Below are 23,877 nucleotides of genomic sequence, written 5' to 3' on the forward strand. Positions count from 1 at the left end.
GCAACCAGGAAAGCAGTCTTCAGAGTAAGAAGGCGAAGAGGACAGTTGTGAAGTGGCTCAAAGGGAGCGCACATCAGAAACGTAAGAACCAGGTTCAAGTCCCACTGAGGCATCACAAACGGAACAGGAGGGAATGTGTGTGTGATGCCCTTTAGAAATCTATTTACAATAGGGGACTTGAACAAAGAAGGTTGATCAGGCAGCCTTAGAAAGGCTGAAAGGGCAGAAAGGTAGCCCTTGATAGTGCCCAGAGCAGAGCCCTGCTGGGCAAGAGAAAGAAGGAAGAGAAGAACCTCAGAAAGAGGGGCAGCAAGAGGATCCACAGCCTTTGCTGTGCACCATGCCACAAATCTGTTGCACCTGCAGGCGTATAACGACTTTGTGGAGGGACGCCTGGCTGCCAGAATGACGTTACGGACTTCAGGAGGCAAGTCAAATGGCCTCAACTGTCGCCGCTCAATCTCCAAGCATGGAGGTGGAGACTGGACAGGTTCGGGTGGAGGACCGTCCCCTGCTGCTGTGACAGAAGGTCCTCCTGAAGAGGCAGACGAACCGGGGGATCGACTGACATACTGAATAGCTCTGGATACCAGTACCTTCGAGCCCAGTCCGGAGCCACAAGGATGACTTGGACCCGGTCGCGCTTGATCTTCTTCAGCACTCTGGGCAGAAGTGGTATAGGCGGAAAGGCGTACAGTAGACCGCAGCTCCACTCGCGACGAAAAGCGTCTCCGAGCGAGTGCCGCCTTGGAAATTCCAACGCGCAGAACTGATGACATTGCGCGTTCCCTTCGGTGGCGAATAGATCTAACCAAGGCTCTCCCCATTGCTGAAAGAGGCCTTGCGCCACGTCCGAGTTCAGACACCATTCGTGATCCATCATGCACCGACGCCTGAGCTCGTCCGCCCTGGCGTTCAGAGAACCTGCCAGGTGTTGAGCCACCAGGGTCACGCCCTGGCGTTCTGTAGTGTGTTATCTAGGAAACCTGAATCGATATTCCTATTTTATGCCCTTGTCCGGTTATAATCAATAATGTCCATACAACGGCATAATAATCATATCCATTATTCAGTCGTAGCACATGCTGTCACATTAAGCAAAGCTACTTCTCCGGCCCCCTAGTAAGCACACCGAGTTCTCTAAACAAAACCAAGCCTCCAGCAACCTGGGAAATCCCCCTTACCTTTGTTTTGATTTCGTCCTAGAACTCCAGTAAAGCACTGTAAGAACGGCCAGTTCTTAGTGACATCTTTATTGACGTCTTATGTCCAACCTTACGTCAAACCCAGGCACCTTTCAGGTATAAATATACCAACGTTGCCTTAAGCAAACACACGGTGGTAATTCTGGAGCAGAGCAGCTATCTACTTCCGAAAGCCCAGCTGATGCGAGAGCCCACAGACGCTGCCCATCCTCCTTGACGCGCTGAGAAAGACGCTGTCTTTTCTCCTGCCGAGAAATCCAGCTCCGGCGTTTCCAGTCAACCCTTGCGGGTTGCTAGGATATCGAGTCCTGAGAGAGAGATACCAGAACTCCTGCTTTCTATTACCCAGGTACGGAACTGACTAAACCCGTACAGAGAATTCTTGAGTCAGATTCTTGGCAAAACAAACTTAACTTAAACTGCTACTTACTTACTCCTTCCCATGTATTAGGCTTAGGTCAGGTACACCGGGGTAGGCGTATTTAGAAGCACCAGTTGAGAACGATTAGTCAATGTATATATGTATGTATATATTTTATCTATTTTAAAGTATCATATGGCTAAGAAACCATATCAATGCTTTTACAGTATTATTTTATACTCCTCCTTTTACTGTACGCACTTTACTTTACCATGAGTATTACAATCGTGGCAATTCATTTCTCTTGTATGAGGAAGAAGACTGCTCAATAAATAACACCTTTTATTGAAAACGCCCGTCTCTCTTTTCTCTGCATTCTGGTGAAACTAAGTACGCACATCTTGACTGAGTGAAATAGCTGTCTTTTGTTTTCACACGACTCTAGAGATACACTCTTATTCAGGGAGAGCAAAGTAGTCATGTTTTATGGTTGTCAGAAGCTAATCCCTTCTTGTCTATCCAGGGAGGTTAAACTCATCCTCGTTTATTCCAGAAAGTTTCTAGTGACCTCTGAGCTAGCTGGCAAACCTTAAGTCTAATATAGTCAGTAGAGACCTAGATAACCTCAGTCGTACGTCTACACTGTTGAATATATTATTCCAATGCACAGAGCCTATTGGGAATATAGGAACTACACTACAGTTCCAGCCATTGCCAGAGACGCAGAGCCTCCTGGCAAAGGGTCCACGACCCCACCCCGCCCTGTTTGTTGCAGTACCACATGGCGGTGGTGTTGTCCGTGAACACCTGCACTACACTCCCCGGACAGAGGGGAGGAATGCTTTCAGTGCTAGACGAATCGCCCGTAACTCTAACAGGTTGATGTGGAGCCGGGCCTCCGCCGGAGACCAGAGTCCTCTGATCTCCGCCTCTCCCTTGTGGCCTCCCCAGCCCTGGAGGGATGCATCCGTCACAACTACGTGCTCCGGTTGGGGAAGGGAGAGGGATCTGCCGCTGACCCAATCGCGGTCCGTGAGCCACCACTGCAGCTGTCTCGCAGTGCCCTCCGAGATCAGGACGTGGTCGGATAGGTTGCCCTGATGCTGGGCCCACTGAAACTTCAGGTCCCACTGCAGAGCCCGCATCCGCCACCTGGCGTGATGCACCAGCAGGATGCAGGAGGCCATCAGCCCCAGAAGTCGCAGCGTCAACCTGACCAAGACCCGGGATAACGGCTGAAAGATGGGAATCAGAGCCTGAATATCCCGGACCCGCTGTTCGGGTGGATAAACCCGAAACCGCGCCGAGTCGAGAACTGCGCCGATGAAAAGGAACTTCTGAGAGGGGCACAGGTGTGACTTCGGCACATTGATGGAGAACCCCAGTCGGTGCAGGAGATCTGCCGTAGTCTGGAGGTGGCTGACGACTGTCTGGGGCGAGCCCGCCTTCAACAACCAGTCGTCGAGGTAGGGGAAGACTGAAACCCCTAACCTGCGCAGATGAGCTGCGACCACCGCCATCACCTTTGTGAACACCCGTGGGGCGCTGGTAAGGCCGAAGGGGAGCACGGTATACTGAAAGTGCTTGTGGTCAACCGTGAACCGCAGGTAGCGCCGGTGGGCCGGCAGGACGGGGATGTGGAAATAAGCGTCCTGCAAGTCCAACGCTACCATCCAGTCTCCTGGGTCCAGGGCAGCTAGGACCTGAGCCAGTGTCAGCATCTTGAACTTCTCCTTTCGGAGGAAGCCGTTGACGTTCCTTAGGTCCAAGATAGGGCGTAGGCCCCCTTTGCCCTTCTTGGGTACCAGAAAGTAGTGGGAGTAGCAACCACACCCTACTTCTGGCCCAGGAACGCGCTCCATGGCCCCCTTGGCCAAGAGGGCGTAACTTCCTCCTGCAGAAGTCGCAAATGATCCCCCGATACATGGTGGTTCTGCAGTGGCATGGCTGGAGGAGTCGCCTCGAAGGGGAGGGAGTAGCCCCTTCGGACGATCTGCAGCACCCACCTGTCCGAAGTGACGGTGCGCCAGTGGAGGTGGTGATGGAGAACCCTGCCCCCCACTGGCGTCACATGGGCCTGAAAGCACGGACTAGGAGGGTTTTGAGGCGGATGCTGCGGGGGAAGGGGTGGACTGACCTCGCCGTTGTCCCCGACCGCCGGGAGAGCGGTACCCACGGCCGCCACCGCGTTGGGTATTACCTTGCGGAGCGTGGCTGGCAGCACGTGTGGGTACACCCCTTCCGTGGCCACGAAAGGAATGAAAGGCAGCCGATTGCTGGCGCGGGGCCGAGAGGCCCAAGGACTTGGCCGTAGCCCTGGAGTCCTTAAAGCGCTCGAGCACATGGTCTGCCTTGTCGCCAAAGAGGCGACGGCCATCAAACGGCATGTCCATCAAGGTGTTCTGGACATCGGCCGAAAAGTTGGCAGACCTCAACCAGGCGTGACCTCCACCGTCGTTGCCATCGCTCTACCCAGTGAGTCGGTGGTATCCAGCCCACACCATATAGAATATCTGGCTGCATCCCGGCCCTCCACAAGGGCTTGGCCGAGTTTGGCCCGTACCTCCAACGGACACTCTGGCAACACTTCCGCAACCATATCCCACAGAGAGTTGGTGTAGCGGCCCAAGAGGCATGCAGTGTTGGAAGACCGCAGTCCCACACTAAGGGACGAGAAGATCTTTTTGCCCTACTACTCGTGCCTCTTGGATTCCCTGTCTGGCGGTGCCGACGGGAATGCGGTCTGGGAATTGGAGGCCTGGATGACCAGGCTCTCGGGGGTAGGGTGGGTGGACAGGAAACATGGGTCGCCCGAGGCTGGGCGGTGGCGTCTGGCCATGTTCCTATCTACGGGTGAACCCGTAGCGGGCTTGGACCAAGTGCCCAGAAGAACATCGGTCAAGGCCTCAATAAAGGGCAGCAGAGGCTCGGCCAAGCTTGACTGCGGTTTAAGGACCTCAGTGAGGAGATTAGTCCTCACGGCCGCGACGGGGAGTTCAAGGCCCAAGGCCTTGGCAGCCCTCATCAACACCACACTGTAGGTTGCCCCCTCCTCCGAAGCCACGGTAGGAGGGGGGACAAAACCAGTGTCTGGAGAGGTGTCCAGGCCACTGGCCTCCCCAAGGTCTCCTGCCCAGTCCTCATGAGACTGACACTCTCGGGTCAGAGGGTCCTCAGACCCCTCCCAATCCCCTTCATCACCCATCTCCTGAAACTCAGGGTTCTCAAATAATGGGGCCTGCTCATAGAAGTGAAACTCCCCAAACGACGTCTGGAGCGGCGCCGACGTCGGAACAGGAATGAAGGGGGCATCGGGGACGGCGCCGCCCGAGGACGGCGCCGGAGGCGACACCTGATGGTCCGACGCCGGGGAGGTCGTAAGGTCCACCAGCGACGATCCAGATTCCGAAGAAGGTCTAGCGCGGTCCTGAAGCGCCAGGCCCGAAGGCGCCGGCGGCGCCGGGACCGCTGTACCCTGCGGCGCCAGGCCCAAAGGCACCGGCGGCGCCGGGATAACGGGAACCTGCGGCGCCGAGCCCGAAGGCGTCGGCGGTGTCGGGGCCGAAGCACCCGACGGCGTCGGAGCCGAAGCCCCCGACCCGCTAGAGGCCCCAGACGGGTCCGCTGGGCCCGAAGGCGCCGCGGAGCCCGTCGGAGGAGAGAGATTCTTCATGGCCATGAGGAAGCGCTTGATCTCCTCCGGCGTCGCGTTGAGCCCAAGGACCGGAGGGTGTGGAGCTGAACGCGGCGCCCACGACTCTGACGGAGCCGCGTGGGCGGTGTCGCCCGAACCCCCGGCCGCATCGCGCGAGCGTCGGGGGGAGTCCGCAGAGTGATGACGCCTCTTGGATTTCTTGTGCTTCTTACCTGACGACGACTTCGACCCGGAGGAGTGCGGCCTACTCTCGGAGCTGTGGTGACTCCGAGCCCGCGACCTGTCCCTCGACCTCCCGTGGGACCGAGACCTCTCGCGGCGCGGGACCGACTGCCGGAGTTCGAGTCGCCTGCGGGACCGCTCCCGCCTGGCTCTCGAAGAGAGGGCCCGGCGGTCGGAGCAGGCCTTGTCGTCGTGATCGACGCCCAGACAAGTTAAACACAGGTGGTGAGGATCCGTGACCGACATCGTGCGGTCGCAGTCCTCACAGTGCTTAAAGCCAGGCATCCCTACGGCACCAATCGGAGTCGAAAGACTTCGAGAAATTATCAAAAATCGATCAAAAATTTGTCAAAAATTGACTAGGGTTACTGCTTTTTCCAGATCTGCGCTTGCTGGCGCGGAAAAAAGAAGAACTGACGTCAGCATGCGGAGGCGGCGTCTAAGTACTCTGACGACGTCATCACGGCGCCCACGGCGCCCACGACGCCGACGAGGGACGTGGAGCCGCAAACGACGCCTACCGACGCGCAAGGGTACTGCTACGCAAAAATTTCCGGATCCAGTCTGACGCCTGGGGATATTCTAAGGTAAGGAATCTAATACTAACGTGTCTCTTTCAGATACTCTTACCACCCCACCTAACCCTGCTGACTGTAGGAACAATTAGGTTTCCTAGTTCGGCAGATCTGAGGGGTCTTGCAGGAGTGTATGGCTTTAAAAATGTCACCAGCTGATTTGACCCCATGTTGTTAAGAGATTTAAAGGCAATGCATAATGAATTAAATTGGATCTTGGCCACCGGTAGCCAGTGAAGATGGACTAAGGCTTTTGCACTAAATTAAGTTTAGAGATACCCGACAGTACCATGTCGACTCTTCACTTTTCTCCGTATCAAAACATACAGCTTACAAAAGCAATGTGTGTGTGTGTTAAGGTACATGACCCCTAAGGAAAGCACAATATGTACTGCAGCCCTTAGAGGCCTTCCTTGGTCACAGTGCCCTTGGTGCCAGTGGTACTTTTTACAAGGGATTTAAATGTAGCTAGAGAAGAGCCAATTGGGGTAAAAGGGTACAGTTTTGGGAAAGAACACAGGCCCTGGGAACGTGATTGGCAGGGACCCAGGGCACATGAAGTCAAAGTGCATCAGAAATCTGGCAACAAGTTGGGGGGGTTACTGCAACAGAAACCCACTTTCCTACACCAGCTACACCTAGTCATATGACCCAGGATACAAACCGTAGGCTCTAAATGTTTGGGACAAGTAAATGTCAGTGTTATATTGATGGCTTTTTCAGAATTGTGACTTAGAATACAACTTCACCATTAAAGAGGTTTTTAAATGACAATTCGTTGACACCAAACTTGATATTCCCATCTGGTCCCAATTGAAAGTAATCATTTATTGAATGTAATAAGGTAACCCAATGTTACCCTATGGGAGAGGTATACCTTGCAGTGGTTAAAATTAGATTTAGGTGTTTTTTCCTATCAGGATATGTATGAGTTAAAAGGACGTGTTCAACTTTTTAAATACAATGTGCCCTGTCCTATTTGCTGTTTCTGGCCTACCCTAGGGCTGATTTTATAAGTATTCAAAAAGAAGGTTTATACCTGACAAAAGGTTTATTTTGCCAGGTCAAAATGGCAGTTTTGGTTTGCACACATATGCTGCAATGGCAGGCCTTGAAACTTGTTTAAAGGGCTACTGAAGTGGGTGGCTCAATAAGTTCTGCATGCCCAATAGTAGTAATTATTTTAAGGCCCTGGGTACATGCAGTACCACTTTACTAGGGACTTACAAATAAATTAAATGTTCCAACTGGGAGTAAACCAATTTTACCATGTTTACAGGAGAGAGAGCAAAGTAACGTTAGCACTGGTTACCAGTGGTAAAATCCTAAGGCCAACAAAAACAAGACCAAGAAAAATGGAGGAGTAAGGCAAAAGGTTTGGGGGAAGACCACCCTGATGCCGTCAGATCTAACAGCAAGGCAGTACACTGTGTCAAATATTATTACATATGTATGCTGGACTTTGATAGATGTACTTACAGGCTTCAAGACTGATTATGCCTACATTTTGGAGAACTATGTAGTCAGCTCTAATTTGTGCAGAGTACCAGAGATGAATTTCAGGTGGAACTCAAAAAAGTAAATATATTTAAATTATTTTATGTATTTTATTATTTATTTAACTAATACGCAAGGAGTCATTTTGGAAGCTTTAATCATTGCATATCGCAAATAATTTTTCAGTGATTACCTAATTCCAAAGGGGTGAAAGTGAAAATGTCGCTCTCTGAATCCATTGCATTTTGGCCACCTCAAGTGGATGGGGATTTGGCACTATGTAATGTTACAACTGTGCACTCCGTTAAAGTAAGACTATTATTTTCACAATATGTTTCATGGTGTCTGAATTGGCACTGAGAGAATCAACATGAGATCTCCGTCCTCGCCTCGTGCATGATCAGAATCTGTTCCGTATAACTGAGGCCTTTGCATAGATGTACATTTTTCAACCTCTGGAGTGCCCAGAAAAATAGCTTGAATGGACGAGGCTACCAGACCCACCAGTCTGGCCAAGGTCCTCAATGATATAGTCTGAGCATACAAAGCCTTCCTCAACTCCATCTTGATGGCAAAGCGTTTCTTGAGAGGCAACAAAAGTTGAACCGAGTCTGAGTCCACTTGGAACCCCAGGAACTCCATTGACTGCGATGGTGTCATGACAGATTTGTCCGTATTGATGATGAACCCCAACTCCTGAAGGAGTTGCGTCGTCAGGGCTATATGATGAAGAACTGTAGTGATACTCTGGGCCATTATCAGGATATCATCTAAGTAGATGATAAGCCTGATCCCCCCCCACTCTCTCAGAAATTGCACTACCGGCCTGAGGAGCTTGGTGAAACACCAAGTGGTGGACGAGAGTCCGAATGGCAGAGCGGCGTACTCGTACCAAACGCCTCCCCACTGAAATTGCAGAAACCGTCTGTGGGGTGGAAATTTAGGAACTGCCAAATAAGCGTCTTTTAGATCGAGACGCACTATCCAATCCCCTTTTGGGAGTAAATCTCGGAGTAAGTTTGTGCCCTCCATCTTGAAGTGCCGATACACTACCCAAGAATTTAACTCTTTTAGATTCAACACCAGACGATAAACCCTGATCTTTTTTGGAAACGAGAAACACTGTGCTGGAAAAGCCATGAGCATGTGGAGTAGTCCGCCCAATAGCCCCTTTCTGCATCAGAGATGCAACTTCGTTGTCTATGAAAGACCTCTCGACATGGGTAAAATGAAGTGGGTGAGGTACGTGAGCCTGTTTGAGAGTGCTGTAAAACTATCTGAAAACCTTGAATTGTCTAATATCCAAGGGTCGCTTGTCAGGGTTCTCCATCTGTGGCCAAACCCATCAATCCGACCCCCCCACTTTGACCACTCCCCCTTGAAGTAAATTTACCTGAATAAGAGGCGTCTCTGTCATTGTTGTGACCTCTGTATCCTCCTTTCTGGCCTCTGCCTCTACCCCCACGATTTCTGGTTGGATAAAAGTTGAAGTGATGGGAGCCCCCACGACCGCATTGCTCTGAGCCTCTTGAGGTCTGATTGAAACCACGGCCGGACGCTCGACCCCTGGAGTGACCAGCCCTGGTAAAAAGCCCAGCGTTGAAGACTTTCTTGATGTCACTCTGGACCTTGTCAAGAGCTGAGAAGGGGGAGACATATTTTCCTAATTCCTTTACTAACTTATCTCCAAAGAGCAAGCCATTTGCCATGATACCCGACTCCGTAGGGGCCATATTTGTGGGTCAATTCGCATGAGAAAAGAATGCTGCCGTTCCGCAGACATGGCACAATTGGCATTACCCAGAAAGCAGAGAGCCCTCTGCGCTCTTTAGAGAATTTTTTGAGGAACGTGGTCATGTTGGGGTCCAGCTCTGGGGTTTCCGTCTCCTTGCCTAATAGGGCTGGCCTGGGGCATTCCGATCTGAGAACAGCGTGCACCTCATGCTCAAAGCCCAGCCGTTTATTGCCTTGGACGTAGTGTGCCACCTCTACACATGGTACCCACTGGGTGGATCTAGGGTGTACTATGTTATTGGGGTTGAAAAGCAAATTCTTGCTGGGAGGAAGGGAATTTTCGGGCTGTGACTTGCGCTTTTTCTTCGGTGCCTTCTTAGGCGCCTCTGACTGGTCGGAATCTGAAGTGTCAGGGAGTGAGGAGGAGGTGCCATCATCATTCCGCTGGTATTGCAAGGATGCGTTGGATGACGGACGAGAACTCCAATAGCTCCCATGGTCATTAAGGACATTCACTGACATCTTGGCAAGCTCTTCAGAGGATTGATGTTGTGATGGTCCGCCATGGGAAGACTAAAACTTAAGCCTGCCATAATTTTGTAAAGGTTGCGTAAAAGGTTTTAATGCATTAATCAATGCCTTATTCACTGAACCCTGGACGTGGGAATCAAGGGCTTCCACCAGTTGTTCCTCCAGGTGATGCTCATATGGCACCTCATCATACTCCACATCATCTGCATACTCAGCCCACTGGTCTGCCTCCTCAGCGTAGTACGCCATCTGTGCAATCTAGGAGGTTGGAGGAACTTCAGGGGGGGGAGCCCAGGGGTGACACTGAAAGGCTTAACACCACAAACAGATAAATGTACAGCCTAAACTTGCCTCTGTGTATGAAAAGTAATTGTGGAGGGAGCCACCCCTATTTCCCCTAAGGCAGAGCCTTGTACCGCTTTTGCGCACCGTCGGGCGATCAGAGGTACTGAGGGTAGAGGCAGGAGCGGTCCGCGAGGCGTGAAAAGCCGATCGGAAATAAAAGAAAACGATACGGGAGTTCGCGTATGCGCGGACCGCGTGGCAACCAAAAGCGGACTGCCCCCTCAAGCGCGCAGTGCCTGTCTGTCCCGCACCACGAGAAAGTGTTGCCTGCAAGTGCCGGGTTAAATCAATGAAAGCAGGACGCGACCCGCCTTAAGCCCCTCAAAGCGCCGAAGCCTCCCAATTAAAGGAAAACAATTCCAGAACATACGATTGAATTAAACAGTCGTATGCGCGCGCAGGCGCTAAACAATCACATCGCCGGAACATTAGATATAAACAACAGTCGTGCGCAGCTAAAACTCGCATTAATACACAATCAATATAGAGAAAGTAAAAACACTTAACCAGCTGCTGCAGCAGCAAAGAAAGAGGGGGCAGGACTCTGGGACTAATTTATCATTAAGCAATATAATATTGCGAATTATGGATGATTCAGCAACATATTGAATTATAACAAGTTTACTTGGATTGCATCAGCCAATAAAGTAATTGGTGTTACAACAACTGATTACATGATTGAACTTTTAAATTATTGATGAATACATGAATAAAATTTGATAAGAAAACATACGTGTTTTCAAACTAAGTGCGACCGGTAGCCAGGGAGTGTTTTTTCCGCCTCTGATAAACTTACCACTATGTATTGGCGCCCATGCAAATCTAACTTTGAAAATGCTTAAGAAAAAAGAATTAACATTATTATGGCCATATAATCACATTCCGAAGAAATGTAGTTTGTCTGATGCCAAAGCAAAGCATTATCCAAGAAACGAGTGGTTCAGCATATCTTGGCTTAGATTATAAAATTTATATGCAATATCTGAGGTTTCTGTCTTCGATTTCTCAGGCATTGCAGGACTTGGAATTTAAATGGCAAACAATCTGCAGTGCAAAGAGTATCTGTCAATTTTACTTAGGGTAGATTCTACTTTACCCTTGCAAGATTGTTTATTGACACAGTATACAAAATAATCAGTGAAAGTAAAATTACATGAGGAAAGGATCATTTAGCCTGTCCTATTTGTACTCCTATTCTGCATTTGTACACATAGAAAACAATATTTCTTTGCATTCAATACAATCATGATTTGAGAAATAATGCAGCCAGGACCACATTGCTGATTTACAAACCTTTTGAATGGAAATCCCCTTCAAGGTCATTATAGCAGCAATCCCTTAGTTGAATGGGAACCATTAATCTTAAGCAAAGCCTTATCTGCTGCATCACAAATGGCCTTAATTTAAGAGTGAATGCTGACATTCTCTTGGATTTCCTATCCATACTACATTCTTGTCTTCAAAACATAAGAGCCCAAGGCACTTTCAGGACTAGGAATGTTTAACCTTTTCTCCATCTTAGATGGAGGAGCAAATAGAATAAAATAAAGTAGAGGTTACCTTTTATCAGAAATAACACTTGACAAAAAGGCAAGTATCCAATAAAATGCTATTTTGTCCTTTGTCACAACTGTAAAAGGCAAAGAGTACTTGTAATCTCTGATATTTGCGTAATGTTCTAATGAATGCAATGGCTACTAGAAATGTGCTTTTAATGTCAACAGTAAAACATTACAGCTGCATTATCAATTCAACCAGTAGACTTGCCAATGGAACTAATACCGACTTCAAATCATGATGAATTGGAGTTTACAGAATCAAAGGCAATATACTGACTAAACCTTTCAGAAACTGAGCAATTAGTTGTCTTAAAATAGGAACCCTTCCACGTCTTTCTCTTAAAATAGAAATTGCTACCAGAAATCTGTAGTATCCGCAGGTTTGTACATATGTTCCTAAAATTCTCTCCATCTAGCTGCTCAGCCAGTGTGAGTGTTCCGGGTAGAATGTTAGGGTGATTGACATGAATGGAATGCTTGGGTGCCTGGTGTGAGTGTTGTCAGTTGGGAGATGGGCTGAGCAGCTAGGAGGCTGCTCCTGGTGGGGCTGCTTGTTCCAGACCTCTACTTCCTGTTATCTAACTTATGGACTTAATAAACCATCTACTTAATTCAACTATGTCTGCCCCAGCTACATTATTACTTGAATGTGTGGGCCAGCATACTACAAAATCCTTCTTTGGTCCAATAAGGTTCTTATTCTAAAACTTTTAATGTTTAACATTCTTTACTAAATCATGAACAATGTCTAGTGAGCAAATGTGTAACACTTGGTTAAGTAGATTTATCTATTAATCAACGATGTTGGTCAATGGACCAGGGCCATCTAACCTTAAATGTTGAAATCTACAAAATGTCATTGTTATGGATGAAATGACAGCTGTAAAACCTTGGTAACTTTTTTAAATTACATATTTGGAGATATTGCAGGCTACTTCTCATCCCCAACTACAGATGTGAATATAAAGTGCAAAAGGAAACATTCATATTTACATAGAGAGATGGCAGAGGCTAAAAATGTAATCAGAATGTCACGTACATGTAACAAAATGGTATGTGGTCCTTTGATCAACATATTGAACATATTAGCATGAAACGGAAATGTTTGGTTAGCAAGAAATATTTAACATTTATTTATATATGCAAGAGTGTACAAAACAAACATTTCTTTATGAGGAAAAGAGTCATGTTGTACCTCTTTTCAATGATTTATTAGAACAGGTATGATTTATATTCCCACTACTTATTAATCCTTACAACAAAGACATTAACAGCTGGTAAGTGCTATCTAATGGTATCAAGTGATGTCTTCAATTGTGAGAATTGTGGTGTCGTATATAATGGTACCAATGATGCTACCGTGAGGTCAGAACAGAAGCCATTAATTGGCTCAGGTGCTAAGAATGGCAGGTGTATGAAACATCATACTCAAAGATACCTAAAACACAGTTTGATCAATATTTCCTTTCGATGTCAAATAACATCTTATATACTGTACCTTGTTTCTCCACATCCTTCAGGGGATCAACGCCTGGAGATAAGATAAAGAACATTGGTGTGGCAGGTCCTGATTCTTCAAAAGAGGTCGAAAAATCCAATGATCTTCCAACCACATACTTGCTTCCTAACTTTTCTTCCACAAAATCACTGTTGGAAAATAAAATAGCAATTTTATTTCAATACACACAATACCAAAAAAATATAATATATCCCCAATTGATGTAAATGTACAGTAGAATCAACATTAAGCACTTGCCCACTTTTCCATAATTTATCATGTACCAAGCTCTTACCTGTGGGAGAGTCATGACTCACAGATCAGTTGTTAAATGGCAATATTAAGAGGTGTTAACTTGAGTCTGTTTGGATCATTCATAAATAACTCAACTGTATCAAACAGAATGCAGCTCTAGAATAAAAAGTTACTTACCTGAGGGAATGATATTTCTGGTAGATACTCTAGCTCCCTGTAGATTCCTCAGCTCTTGAATAAACCCCCAGGTGCCACAGTGGTCTGTAAATATTTTCTCCATAGCTCTTTCCTGAGGCAGAGGGTGCAGTCTCTGTACAACGTCGAAGTACGAAGGAATGACCATGTAGCCAGTCAGCAAATGTCACATACAGGAAATCACCCTCCACAAGACAATGAAGATATGGAGAATTTGTCTCTCATAGGATGAGCTGTTATGCCCTCTGGTGAATATTTTACGGGCAATTACATAGCAGATTCTGGTAGGTCTGCTGCTTACATACCCCACACAAAGCTGGTCATCCTCGGGAAACCCTTAGTGCAATCGATGGTAAAAATTAACTGGTCTTTTAGGCTCCAGTCAATGCAACCTCTTTTCCTACTTGGTAGGGTGAGGTGGGAGTAGAAAGATGGCAGTGCAATTGATTGGCCATATGGCAGGGGGGATTGCAATAATATTTCAACAATATGTTACCTGTTTTATGTCACCTTCCACTTCCCTTAACAATGTGGAGGGGATAATCTCTACTTTAGTTTTTTGTTTTTTCATTTCAGTTTTTCAGGTGCCCTTAGATATACAGTACTGGGTTGTATAAAAGTTTTTCTTTTGGAACTGATGAAATTTGTATCACCTCATAAGAGCAGCTAATTGTACAATTTTAGGAGATGTTAACTATCATATAGATTAATTTTCCGATTGCATGGCACAGTGCTAGAAATTGGTTACTGGTTGACTGCAGTTTGAGCCCTGGTCAAGAAGCAAGCACAATCCTAGTCAGGTCAAGGCACAAGCAAAACCCACATTAAGCTGTGCTCACACGCTGGTAGCTTGACACAGAGAAGTCAGGCTTAACTTAGAGGGAAGGTGTAAAGTATCTGTGTTATATTTCAAATAGTAAAACAGTTAGAACACTACACAAAAAGATCCCATATCAGGTCAGACAAATAGAGCAACATTTAATAAATGACAGAAGACTAAAGCAATAAACATCCAAACAGCAGAACCAGTGGTATGAATATTTAAAGTCTAAGCTGTAAAATTGCACCAAAAAGCATATAGCACCAACAGCAACTATCTGGTAGTACTGGACAGGCCAAAGTCAAAAGTTCAGTCCGACCGCAATGGAGCGCAGGTCGGATACAGTCCCAGATTAGACCCAATGAAAGTTACCTTCTCAAGTTTTGTGCCAAGTGTCCCGTTTCCATTGGAGTAGATCACCAGGAGCAAGGAGAGTTTCATGTGAGGTAGTCAACATGGCCCAAAGAGCAGGCAGAGCATCACAAACGGGCGGACTATAGCTTCACGCTGGTGGTCCTCCTTGGGTTGTCGATGCTGCTGTGCAAAGAGATGGGCTGGCAGTGCCTCACTCTGATTTTCGATGCAGGCATCTCAGTTCCTCTGCAAAAGTGCTTGTTCACGGTGGCAAAGAACCCAAAACCTTGATTTCAAGAGCTTGTGAGCCACACCAAGGGTTCAGGATCTGAGAGGCACCACTTGGGGATCAGGAACTCGCTGAAAACAGGTCCAGGAGCAGTTGGGGAGATTGCTATGTCCCTGCAGCTCAGATCAGGAGGCCAGCAGTCAAGCCCTTTGAGTCACTCTTGGTTCCTGAATTCAAGGTAAGTTGCAAGTCCAGATCTTCTTCCCCAGACAGGTAGGCAGCAGGGTGGCAGTTTCTTTAGAGCAGCAGTCCAGCAGAGTGGCAGTCCTTGTAGCAACACAGCAGTCCTTTGTCCTGGCAAAGTATCCACAGGTCCAGAAGTGTACTGAAGTGGTGGTGTTTGATGTCCTTGTTTTATACACAGCTGTGCCTTTGAAGTGAGAAGAAGGTTCTAGAGGCATGCCTTGGAAGTGCAAAGAGGCCCGACCTGCCTTCTCTGCCCTGGCCCCAGACTAATTACAGGGGTATGCAGTTCTTTGTGTGGAGAAAGGACACAGCCTATTCAGGTGTAAGTGAGGCTGGGCCCAGCTCCTCCCTCCCATTCTGCCAGTGATGGCACATCCGGTCATATCAAAACTCTACTTGTGTGTGGCTGTCTAGGAGAAATACACAACCCCAACTTCCAACTACACCCAGTCATATGGCCATGGACAGGTTGCAGGCAGCAAGTGGCTAAGCCAAGAAAATGACAACTTTCTAAAAGAAGAATTGATGCACAGAATTCAGAACAATGTCTTGCATTCACCCCAGTACAAAGATCTGGGCCTCAATCCATAATTTTTTGCTCCACATGCCATTCCAGGTTGAACCCTGCCATGTGCAAATCAGTCTTGACCCTGCACCCAATGGGAACAGTCCAGCCCGTACTGCCAGGCCAGGTCCTCCCTGGACTGGAGCGAAGCATCCTAGGACATGATTCGGGGTTTCACCCCTCATCAGCCAGGACAGCTTGACTCCAGTGGCATAGAGAGCACAGTACCCACGTCTGGGGATACCCATCCCACTCATGGTGACAAATGCAAAAAGAACAATTGATGGAAAACATGCCAAACAATGTCATACATTCACCCCAATACAGAGATATGGGCCTAAATCCATCGTTTTATTGCTCCTCTAGCCATTCCAGTTTGCACCCAGCCATATGCAAATCAGTCTTGACCCTGCGCCCAATGGGAACAGTCCAGCCCGAACTGCCAGGCCATCAAGCCCTATGCAATCAGTCTTGGCAATTTTGAGACTGGGGTGAGTGTCTGAAAAGTTTCAGCGCTCCATACATCATCTCCTTGTGTTTGCTTTGTTCACCCTAAGTTGGCAGGGTATGCTCAGACGTAGGTCCCTTGTTCACTTTGCCACTGGATTTAAGCTAGCCTGGCTGATGAGGGGTGTTACCCCAAAACCGGTTCAAGGATGCTTGTTTTCAGTTCAGGGAAGACCTGGCTTGGCAGTTCGGGCTGGACTATTCCCATGAGGAACAGGGTCAAAACTGATTTACATATAGCTGGGTCCGAACTGAGGTGGTGAAGTGAGCTAAAGAATGATGATGGATTTAACCTAGATCTGTGACTGGGGTGAGTGTCTGAAAGGTTTCAGCGCTCCGTCCATCACCTGCTTGTGTTAACTTTCTAAAAGTGGCATTTTCTAAATTTTAAAGAGTCACCAAACATTAACCTGTTATCTCTTGCCATTTGGAAATTTCACATATAAAATGTGATAAGGTGCTCCAATGTTATCCTATCAGAGAGACAGGCTTTGCAGTAGTGAAAAACGAATGGAGAGTTTTTCACTACCAGGACATGAAAACTTAAAAGTACATGTCCTGATTTTTAAATACAGGGCAACCTGCCCTTGGGGCCTACCTTAGAGGTGTCTTATATGTATCAAATAGGAAGGTTTGGGTTTGGCAAAGGCTTTTTTTTCTTGACATGGCAAGTTGAAAATGCGCACAGACTCTGTAATTGAAGGCCTGAACCATGTTTAAAGTGCTACTTAAGTCAATGGTACAATTAGTGCTGAAGGCCCACTAGTAGAATTTAAATTACAGACCATGGATACATGTAGAACCACTTTATTAGGGACTTATAAGTAAATTGAATATGCCAATAGGGGATAAGCCAATATTACCATGTTTTAAAGAGTGAGCTCACGCACTTTAACACTGGTTAGCAGTGTAAAGTGTGCAGAGTCCTAATGCCAACTAAAACGACATTAGAAACAATGGTGGAGGGAGACAAATAATTGTGGAAAGACCACCCAAAGGCTGACAGGTGTAACACACGGACAGTTTTGGAGGAGTTTGAGGCTTTCAAGTTTATTCAATTACTTAACCAAACCAGTCACCCTGCAGGGAATGGGTTAGGTTTAATATTTAGAAACTTATTGAACCTTCTCTTTGAAACTCAACTACCATTGCTTTGATCTGATCATCTGGCAATACCATTTTCTATTTCGGTGGCCATAAAATGTAACTGAACCTCTAAGAATGTTTCTAATTGACCCTGGTATCGTGTGACTGACCATCATTTTAATTCTCATCCACCTTCTTTTTCAGGTGGTGTATCATTGGATTGCAACCTTACTCAGACTTGGATTATTTCAACCATAGATATCTTGACACCCCTACAACCAATTCAAAGAACCACTACAACACATCATGCTGCTTGGTTTACTCTGAGCCTCCAAACATTAAGGAGTCATCGACATCAGCTTAAAAGAAAATGGAGCTTGAATTTAACAGGCGCAGATAAAGAGGTGTCCCCGGACTACATTAAGTTATAACATAAAAAGAATAGATTGGCCAAATTGACCTATTACGCAATGAAGATCTCATTTGCTAAGTAGTAAGTACCCAAGCAGGGAAATATTTAAAATTGTAAAATGAATGGTAGCAAAACAAATGTTAACCATTCCTAGGCTGTCTGTGATTCTCTGGTGCTCTATTTTATAGGTCAGATCATGACTAAACAAAGTTCTTTTGATGAGCAGCAATGGCACCTGTCCACTGTAGCACTGCAACATTTTCTCCTATCTCAGACCAGAAGATGCTGGAATTATTGAACAAATGCTCTTCAGGGTCACCTAATAAAGCATGTCCTCCTCATATCTTGAAGCTTTTTAATGTTTATATGGCCCCTTTGGCCATACCCATTAAGGGTTATGCCTTTGAACTGTTGTCTTACGCAGACAGCACTCACTTGATTTGAGTGATGATGATGGCTTAACCAAAGACAGATTTAAACAATGCATGATATCCATTGCTACCTGGATGTCCCAAAATAATATTAAACTCTGAAAACATGGAACTGCTAACTTTGTGCCCTAACCGTGAAAATTAGACAAATAATAATTGGCCTTGAGAACTTGGTTCCCCTTCCTGCTGCGTATGGTAGAATTTGTTCGGGATTTGGGAGTCAGACTTCATTCTCAACTATCATTTACTCAGCAGATCCAGTCATAACAGCCAGTGACAAAGACCATGAGAACCAGATGCAGTGCCAGGAAGACTAGAGGAAGCTTGAGAACAACCAGGAGGATGAGGAGGAGGACCCGCAGGAGAGGACCAGCAACAGTATCAGAACTGGAAAAACCAACAGGAGGAAGAGGGCCAGTGTCACCCATGTTGAAGAACAGAACCACTTAAAGGAGCAGGACCAGGAGGGTCAGGATCAGTAGGATCAAGGTCAGGACCAGTAGCAACAGTACAACAAAGATATAATAGTCCACATCAGCCACCTGCTTTTTTCCCACAAATCTGTTTTTGTTGGTCTTAGGACTCTGCAAATTACCACTGCTAACCAGTTCTTACATGCTTGTACTCTATCCGTTAAACACGGTTTAATTGGCTTATGCCCATTTCACATATTTAATTCACTTGTGAGTTAAATGCGGTTAGAAATGGGGTTTCTGGTTGGCAGAGGTATGCACCCTGTTCAAGTAGTAGCCACAATGTTAGTCAGGGTTAGCTAGATACACGGTAAAAGATAACCTGCACTCACCCTCCAGTAGCATGGCACAGAGTAGTTAGGCTTATCTAGAGAGTCAATGAGTAAAGTATTTGTGCTGGTTCTGAGGACAATGTGCCGATTCTGCTCCTACGACAAAGTAGATCCGCTTGTTCTGCTACACGCAGGCTGGAGTTGAGTTGATTTCTCTGGTGCAAGTCACTGGTTCCACTTCCAGTGAACCAGGCACAGGATCAGGTGTAGAGACAGGTGTTTGATAGCCCTAAGTCTCAAGCAATAGGAGGCAAGCCAACAAGCCCTTGGAGATCACTTTGATTGCAAGGCAGGGTTCAGCTCTTCTCAGCAGGGTCAGAGAGCAGCAGACAACAGGCAGCTGGGCAGCACAGCAGAAACGCAAGTCTTTCTTGTCAGCAGTCCAGCAGACTGTCAGTCCTTGAAGCAGTAGTTCTTCTGACACAGTCCAGTTGTAGGTCTTTTCATGCCAGCCCTGGCTCCAGACTATCTGTAGGGGTTAATCAGCCCTTTGTGTGGGGACAGGGCATGGAATCTCCCTATTTGTCTCTCCTCTGCATGTCCTCTTATCAATCCTCGGTACCTCCCTGTGTGTTAATTGACTGACTTTTATCAGTCTTTCATATTGCCCTCTGCCATTTTCCAATGCTACTTACCCACTTCCCATTCCCCATTTTTTTCACAAAGGCCAGCTGCTCAATTTCCATGTTTTGCATTACTTGTTTTTTTTTCCATTAACCATTCTAACATGGCTGTCCACTATGCTCGATTAGTAAATTAAAATGGCTTCCTGTGTTACAACGTATGCGCAGGCATACGCCATGTTGGACATATGCGTATATGTCATGATGCCTCTGTATCTGTGGCCATTTTAGAATGCTTTTTTTCATAAAAAAAAATATTCCAAGATTATGATCCAGGCGTGTTGATGAATGTGAATGCAAGTAATTGATAAAAAGCACAGTCAAGCACAGCATTTTAGATCTGGAACCTATCGACTTTGTCACTGCTTGTTTGTTATTGGTCCTGAGTTTTGAAAATGGTGATAGCATTTATTGAACATATAGTGCTTGTATGCATAACAGAAAAGTAAGGTGTTCAGACTTCGGCTTCCGAATGCAAAAGAACAGAAGAGATTAACAGAGTTATATGGGTATCTAAAATTTAAGATTACTACAGCGTTATTTATTTATTTATTTATTTATTTTAATATTTAAGTCCTCATTAAGCAAATTCCCTTGAGGTAAGGAGGAGTCAAAAGCCCCAGTGTCCTTTCAGAGCTTTGGAGTGAGAGGCCCGGATTTGCCCTAAGTGGAGTACTTTTTAACCTTGTCCTTTTGGGGCCTTCTTTTGTCCAAACCGAAAGGCACACGATTTTCGGCGGTAGGGGAGCTAGTCATTATGACCACTCAGGTCAAGAATTTAACTTGAGATCGTTGTTTCCTTTGCCTTAATCATTGGACCCCCTAGTATTTCTCAGATTGTATCTCTTTCCCACAGATTCCAGAATTTGTTTTTCTTAGTGCTTTTCCTTTGCTTCTCTAGATTATACACCCTTAATATAGAGTTTAACCAATCTGTATGCTTTGGTGGTGATAATTTAACCCAGTTTATGCAGATCTCTCTTCTAGCCAGCAGGATCAAAGTAAAAATAATGTTTTCTTGGTCTTTAGATAATGGCAGAGATATTTCATTGCTTTATATGCCAAAAATAACCATTTCTGTGCTTACCTTTATATGCTGGTCTACCACGTTAGAGAGAGTCTTACCAATCTGGTCCCAGTAGTCTTTAAGCATTATGCAGGCCCGGAACATGTGTAGATCATCGGATCTTTCTTCTGCACATTTAGGACACCTTTTTGGCTCATTAATGGTCATTTTAAATAGTCTTTTTGGGGACCAGTATGATCTGTGGATCGTGAAGAGGTGGTTTTTCTTTAAGGGGCGGATTTTAGTACTCGGCCCATAATAGCGTTAGAGGTAAGCCAAAGGTTTGGGTGGTCCCGGCCTGGCATGTCTTTCTCCCAGATGTCTTGTGGGGTTTTGTACTCTAGCTCCCCTGCTCTTATAAGAGCCCAGTACCAGTAAGAAACCTCCTTTTTGAAAGTCTCCGGATTCAAGAGTTTATGTTCAATGATCTCGTCTCCTTGTAGTTTTTCTTTTAGAATATTTACCCAACTGTTTAGTTGATAGAATTTAATTCTGGAAATTGACCCCTGTGTTTCTTCGTATAGGGATTCCCATTTCACAATCCGGTTATTATCTATCAGCTGTCCCCAGTAGTCTATATTGTGCTTCCTTAGCCGAATCAATAGTGTGTCTTTTAGACATTCTGGGGTGCCTGGTGATTCCCAAATTGGCGCATGTTTGCTGTGATATGGTATTTTTAGTGTTCTTCTTATTTCAAGCCAGGATCTTGCTGCAGATTTTATCGTTTTTAGTTTTATTTTTTTGAAATATTTCGGTTGGCCAAATTTGTACAAATAGTGGTCTTCTTCAGGGCCTATGAGTGCTTTTAGGTATGTGGGACAGTTACCCCATTTGGTCAGTAGTATCCTAATGTTCTTGAAGCACAAGTTACTACTTGTGTAACGATATATCTGTAAGAGACATTAGTTAGTATTAGATTCCTTACCTTAGAATATCCCCAGGCGTGATGACGTCGTCGGAGTACTTAGACGCCGCCTCCGCGTGCTGACGTCAGTTCTTAGACACAGCTTTTCCGCGCCAGAAACGCAGAGCCATGTTAAAAACCAACACTGGTGCCATTGAAACTAGGGCCCTGAAAGGGGTAACCCTAACCCTAGATATCCGTTCGCAGAACGGGGAGGATGGGTGGGTCGGTAAGGAATCTAATACTAACTAATGTCTCTTACAGATATATCGTTACACAAGTAGTAACTTGTGCATCTGAAAGAGACATGTTAGTATTAGATTCCTTACCTTAGAATAGATACCCCAGCAATACCAACCCCGGTGGTGGGTCTGTGAACCAATAATCACACCAGAAAGTCCTGGATGATGGAACGGCCAAAGAAGCCATCCCTCCGGACTTGGCTGTCCAGGCAGTAGTGTCTTGCAAACGTGTGCAGCGATGCCCACGTAGCTGCCTGACAGATGTCTTGTAAGGGCACTCCCCTGCCCAGGGCAGTGGTAGTCGCCGTGGCTCGGGTGGAATGAGCCCGCAATCCAACAGGGGGCTCCTTCTTAGCCAAGGAGTAACATGCCTGGATGCACAAGATGATCCACCGGGAGATGGTCCTCTTGTGTACCGCTTTCCCCTTCTTAGCGCCCACGTAACCAACAAAGAGTTGGTCATCCACCCGGAACTGGCGTGTGCGATCCAAGTAGAATGAGAGCGCACGTTTTGGGTCCAGACGGTGGAGCCGCTCTTCCTCTTTAGAGGGATGCGGAGGCGGGAAGAAGGATGGCAAGGTGATAGACTGCCCGATGTGGAAGGCCGTGACAACCTTGGGCAGGAAAGAAGGCTTAGTACGCAACACCACTTTGTCCGGATGGACAGAAAGGAAGGGAGGAGTACAAGAAAGGGCCTGGAGCTCACTCACTCTCCTGGCAGAGGTGATGGCAACCAGGAAAGCAGTCTTCAGAGTAAGAAGGCGAAGAGGACAGTTGTGAAGTGGCTCAAAGGGAGCGCACATCAGAAACGTAAGAACCAGGTTCAAGTCCCACTGAGGCATCACAAATGGAACAGGAGGGAATGTGTGTGTGACGCCCTTTAGAAATCTATTTACAATAGGGGACTTGAACAAAGAAGGTTGATCAGGCAGCCTTTGAAAGGCTGAAAGGGCAGAAAGGTAGCCCTTGATAGTGCCCAGAGCAGAGCCCTGCTGGGCAAGAGAAAGAAGGAAGAGAAGAACCTCAGAAAGAGGGGCAGCAAGAGGATCCACAGCCTTTGCTGTGCACCATGCCACAAATCTGTTCCACCTGCAGGCGTATACCGACTTTGTGGAGGGACGCCTGGCTGCCAGAATGACGTTACAGACTTCAGGAGGCAAGTCAAATGGCCTCAACTGTCGCCGCTCAATCTCCAAGCATGGAGGTGGAGACTGGACAGGTTCGGGTGGAGGACCGTCCCCTGCTGCTGTGACAGAAGGTCCTCCTGAAGAGGCAGACGAACCGGGGGATCGACTGACATACTGAGTAGCTCTGGATACCAGTACCTTCGAGCCTAGTCTGGAGCCACAAGGATGACTTGGGCCCGGTCGCGCTTGATCTTCTTCAGCACTCTGGGCAGAAGTGGTATAGGCGGAAAGGCGTACAGTAGACCGCAGCTCCACTCGCGGCGAAAAGCGTCTCCGAGCGAGTGCCGCCTTGGAAATTCCAACGCGCATAACTGATGACATTGCGCGTTCTCTTCGGTGGCGAATAGATCTAACCAAGGTTCTCCCCATTGCTGAAAGAGGCCTTGCGCCACGTCCGAGTTCAGACACCATTCGTGATCCATCATGCACCGACGGCTGAGCTCGTCCGCCCTGGCGTTCAGAGAACCTGCCAGGTGTTGAGCCACTAGGGTCACGCCCTGGCGTTCCAGCCATTACCAGAGGCGCAGAGCCTCCTGGCAAAGGGTCCACGACCCCACCCCGCCCTGTTTGTTGCAGTACCACATGGCGGTGGTGTTGTCCGTGAACACCTGCACTACACTCCCCGGACAGAGGGGAGGAATGCTTTCAGTGCTAGACGAATCGCCCGTAACTCCAACAGGTTGATGTGGACCCGGGCCTCCGCCGGAGACCAGAGTCCTCTGATCTCCGCCTCTCCCTTGTGGCCTCCCCAGCCCTGGAGGGATGCAT

The 23,877-nt window shown here is 47.0% G+C and overlaps 1 protein-coding gene across 1 annotated transcript in view; it reads right to left on the minus strand.

Annotated features, from left to right (window-relative positions):
* Positions 1-23,877, minus strand: part of DNAH9 (dynein axonemal heavy chain 9) — a 1,695,107-nt gene that overhangs the window by 376,602 nt on the left and 1,294,628 nt on the right. Inside the window, exon 61 of the mRNA XM_078654721.1 lies at positions 13,183-13,331. Within this exon, the coding sequence (XP_078510847.1) occupies positions 13,183-13,331 (149 nt within the window). The remainder of the gene's footprint in view (positions 1-13,182; positions 13,332-23,877) is intronic.

The sequence above is a fragment of the Lissotriton helveticus genome, chromosome 7 (assembly GCF_964261635.1).
Source record: "Lissotriton helveticus chromosome 7, aLisHel1.1, whole genome shotgun sequence".
Lineage (NCBI taxonomy): Eukaryota > Metazoa > Chordata > Amphibia > Caudata > Salamandridae > Lissotriton > Lissotriton helveticus.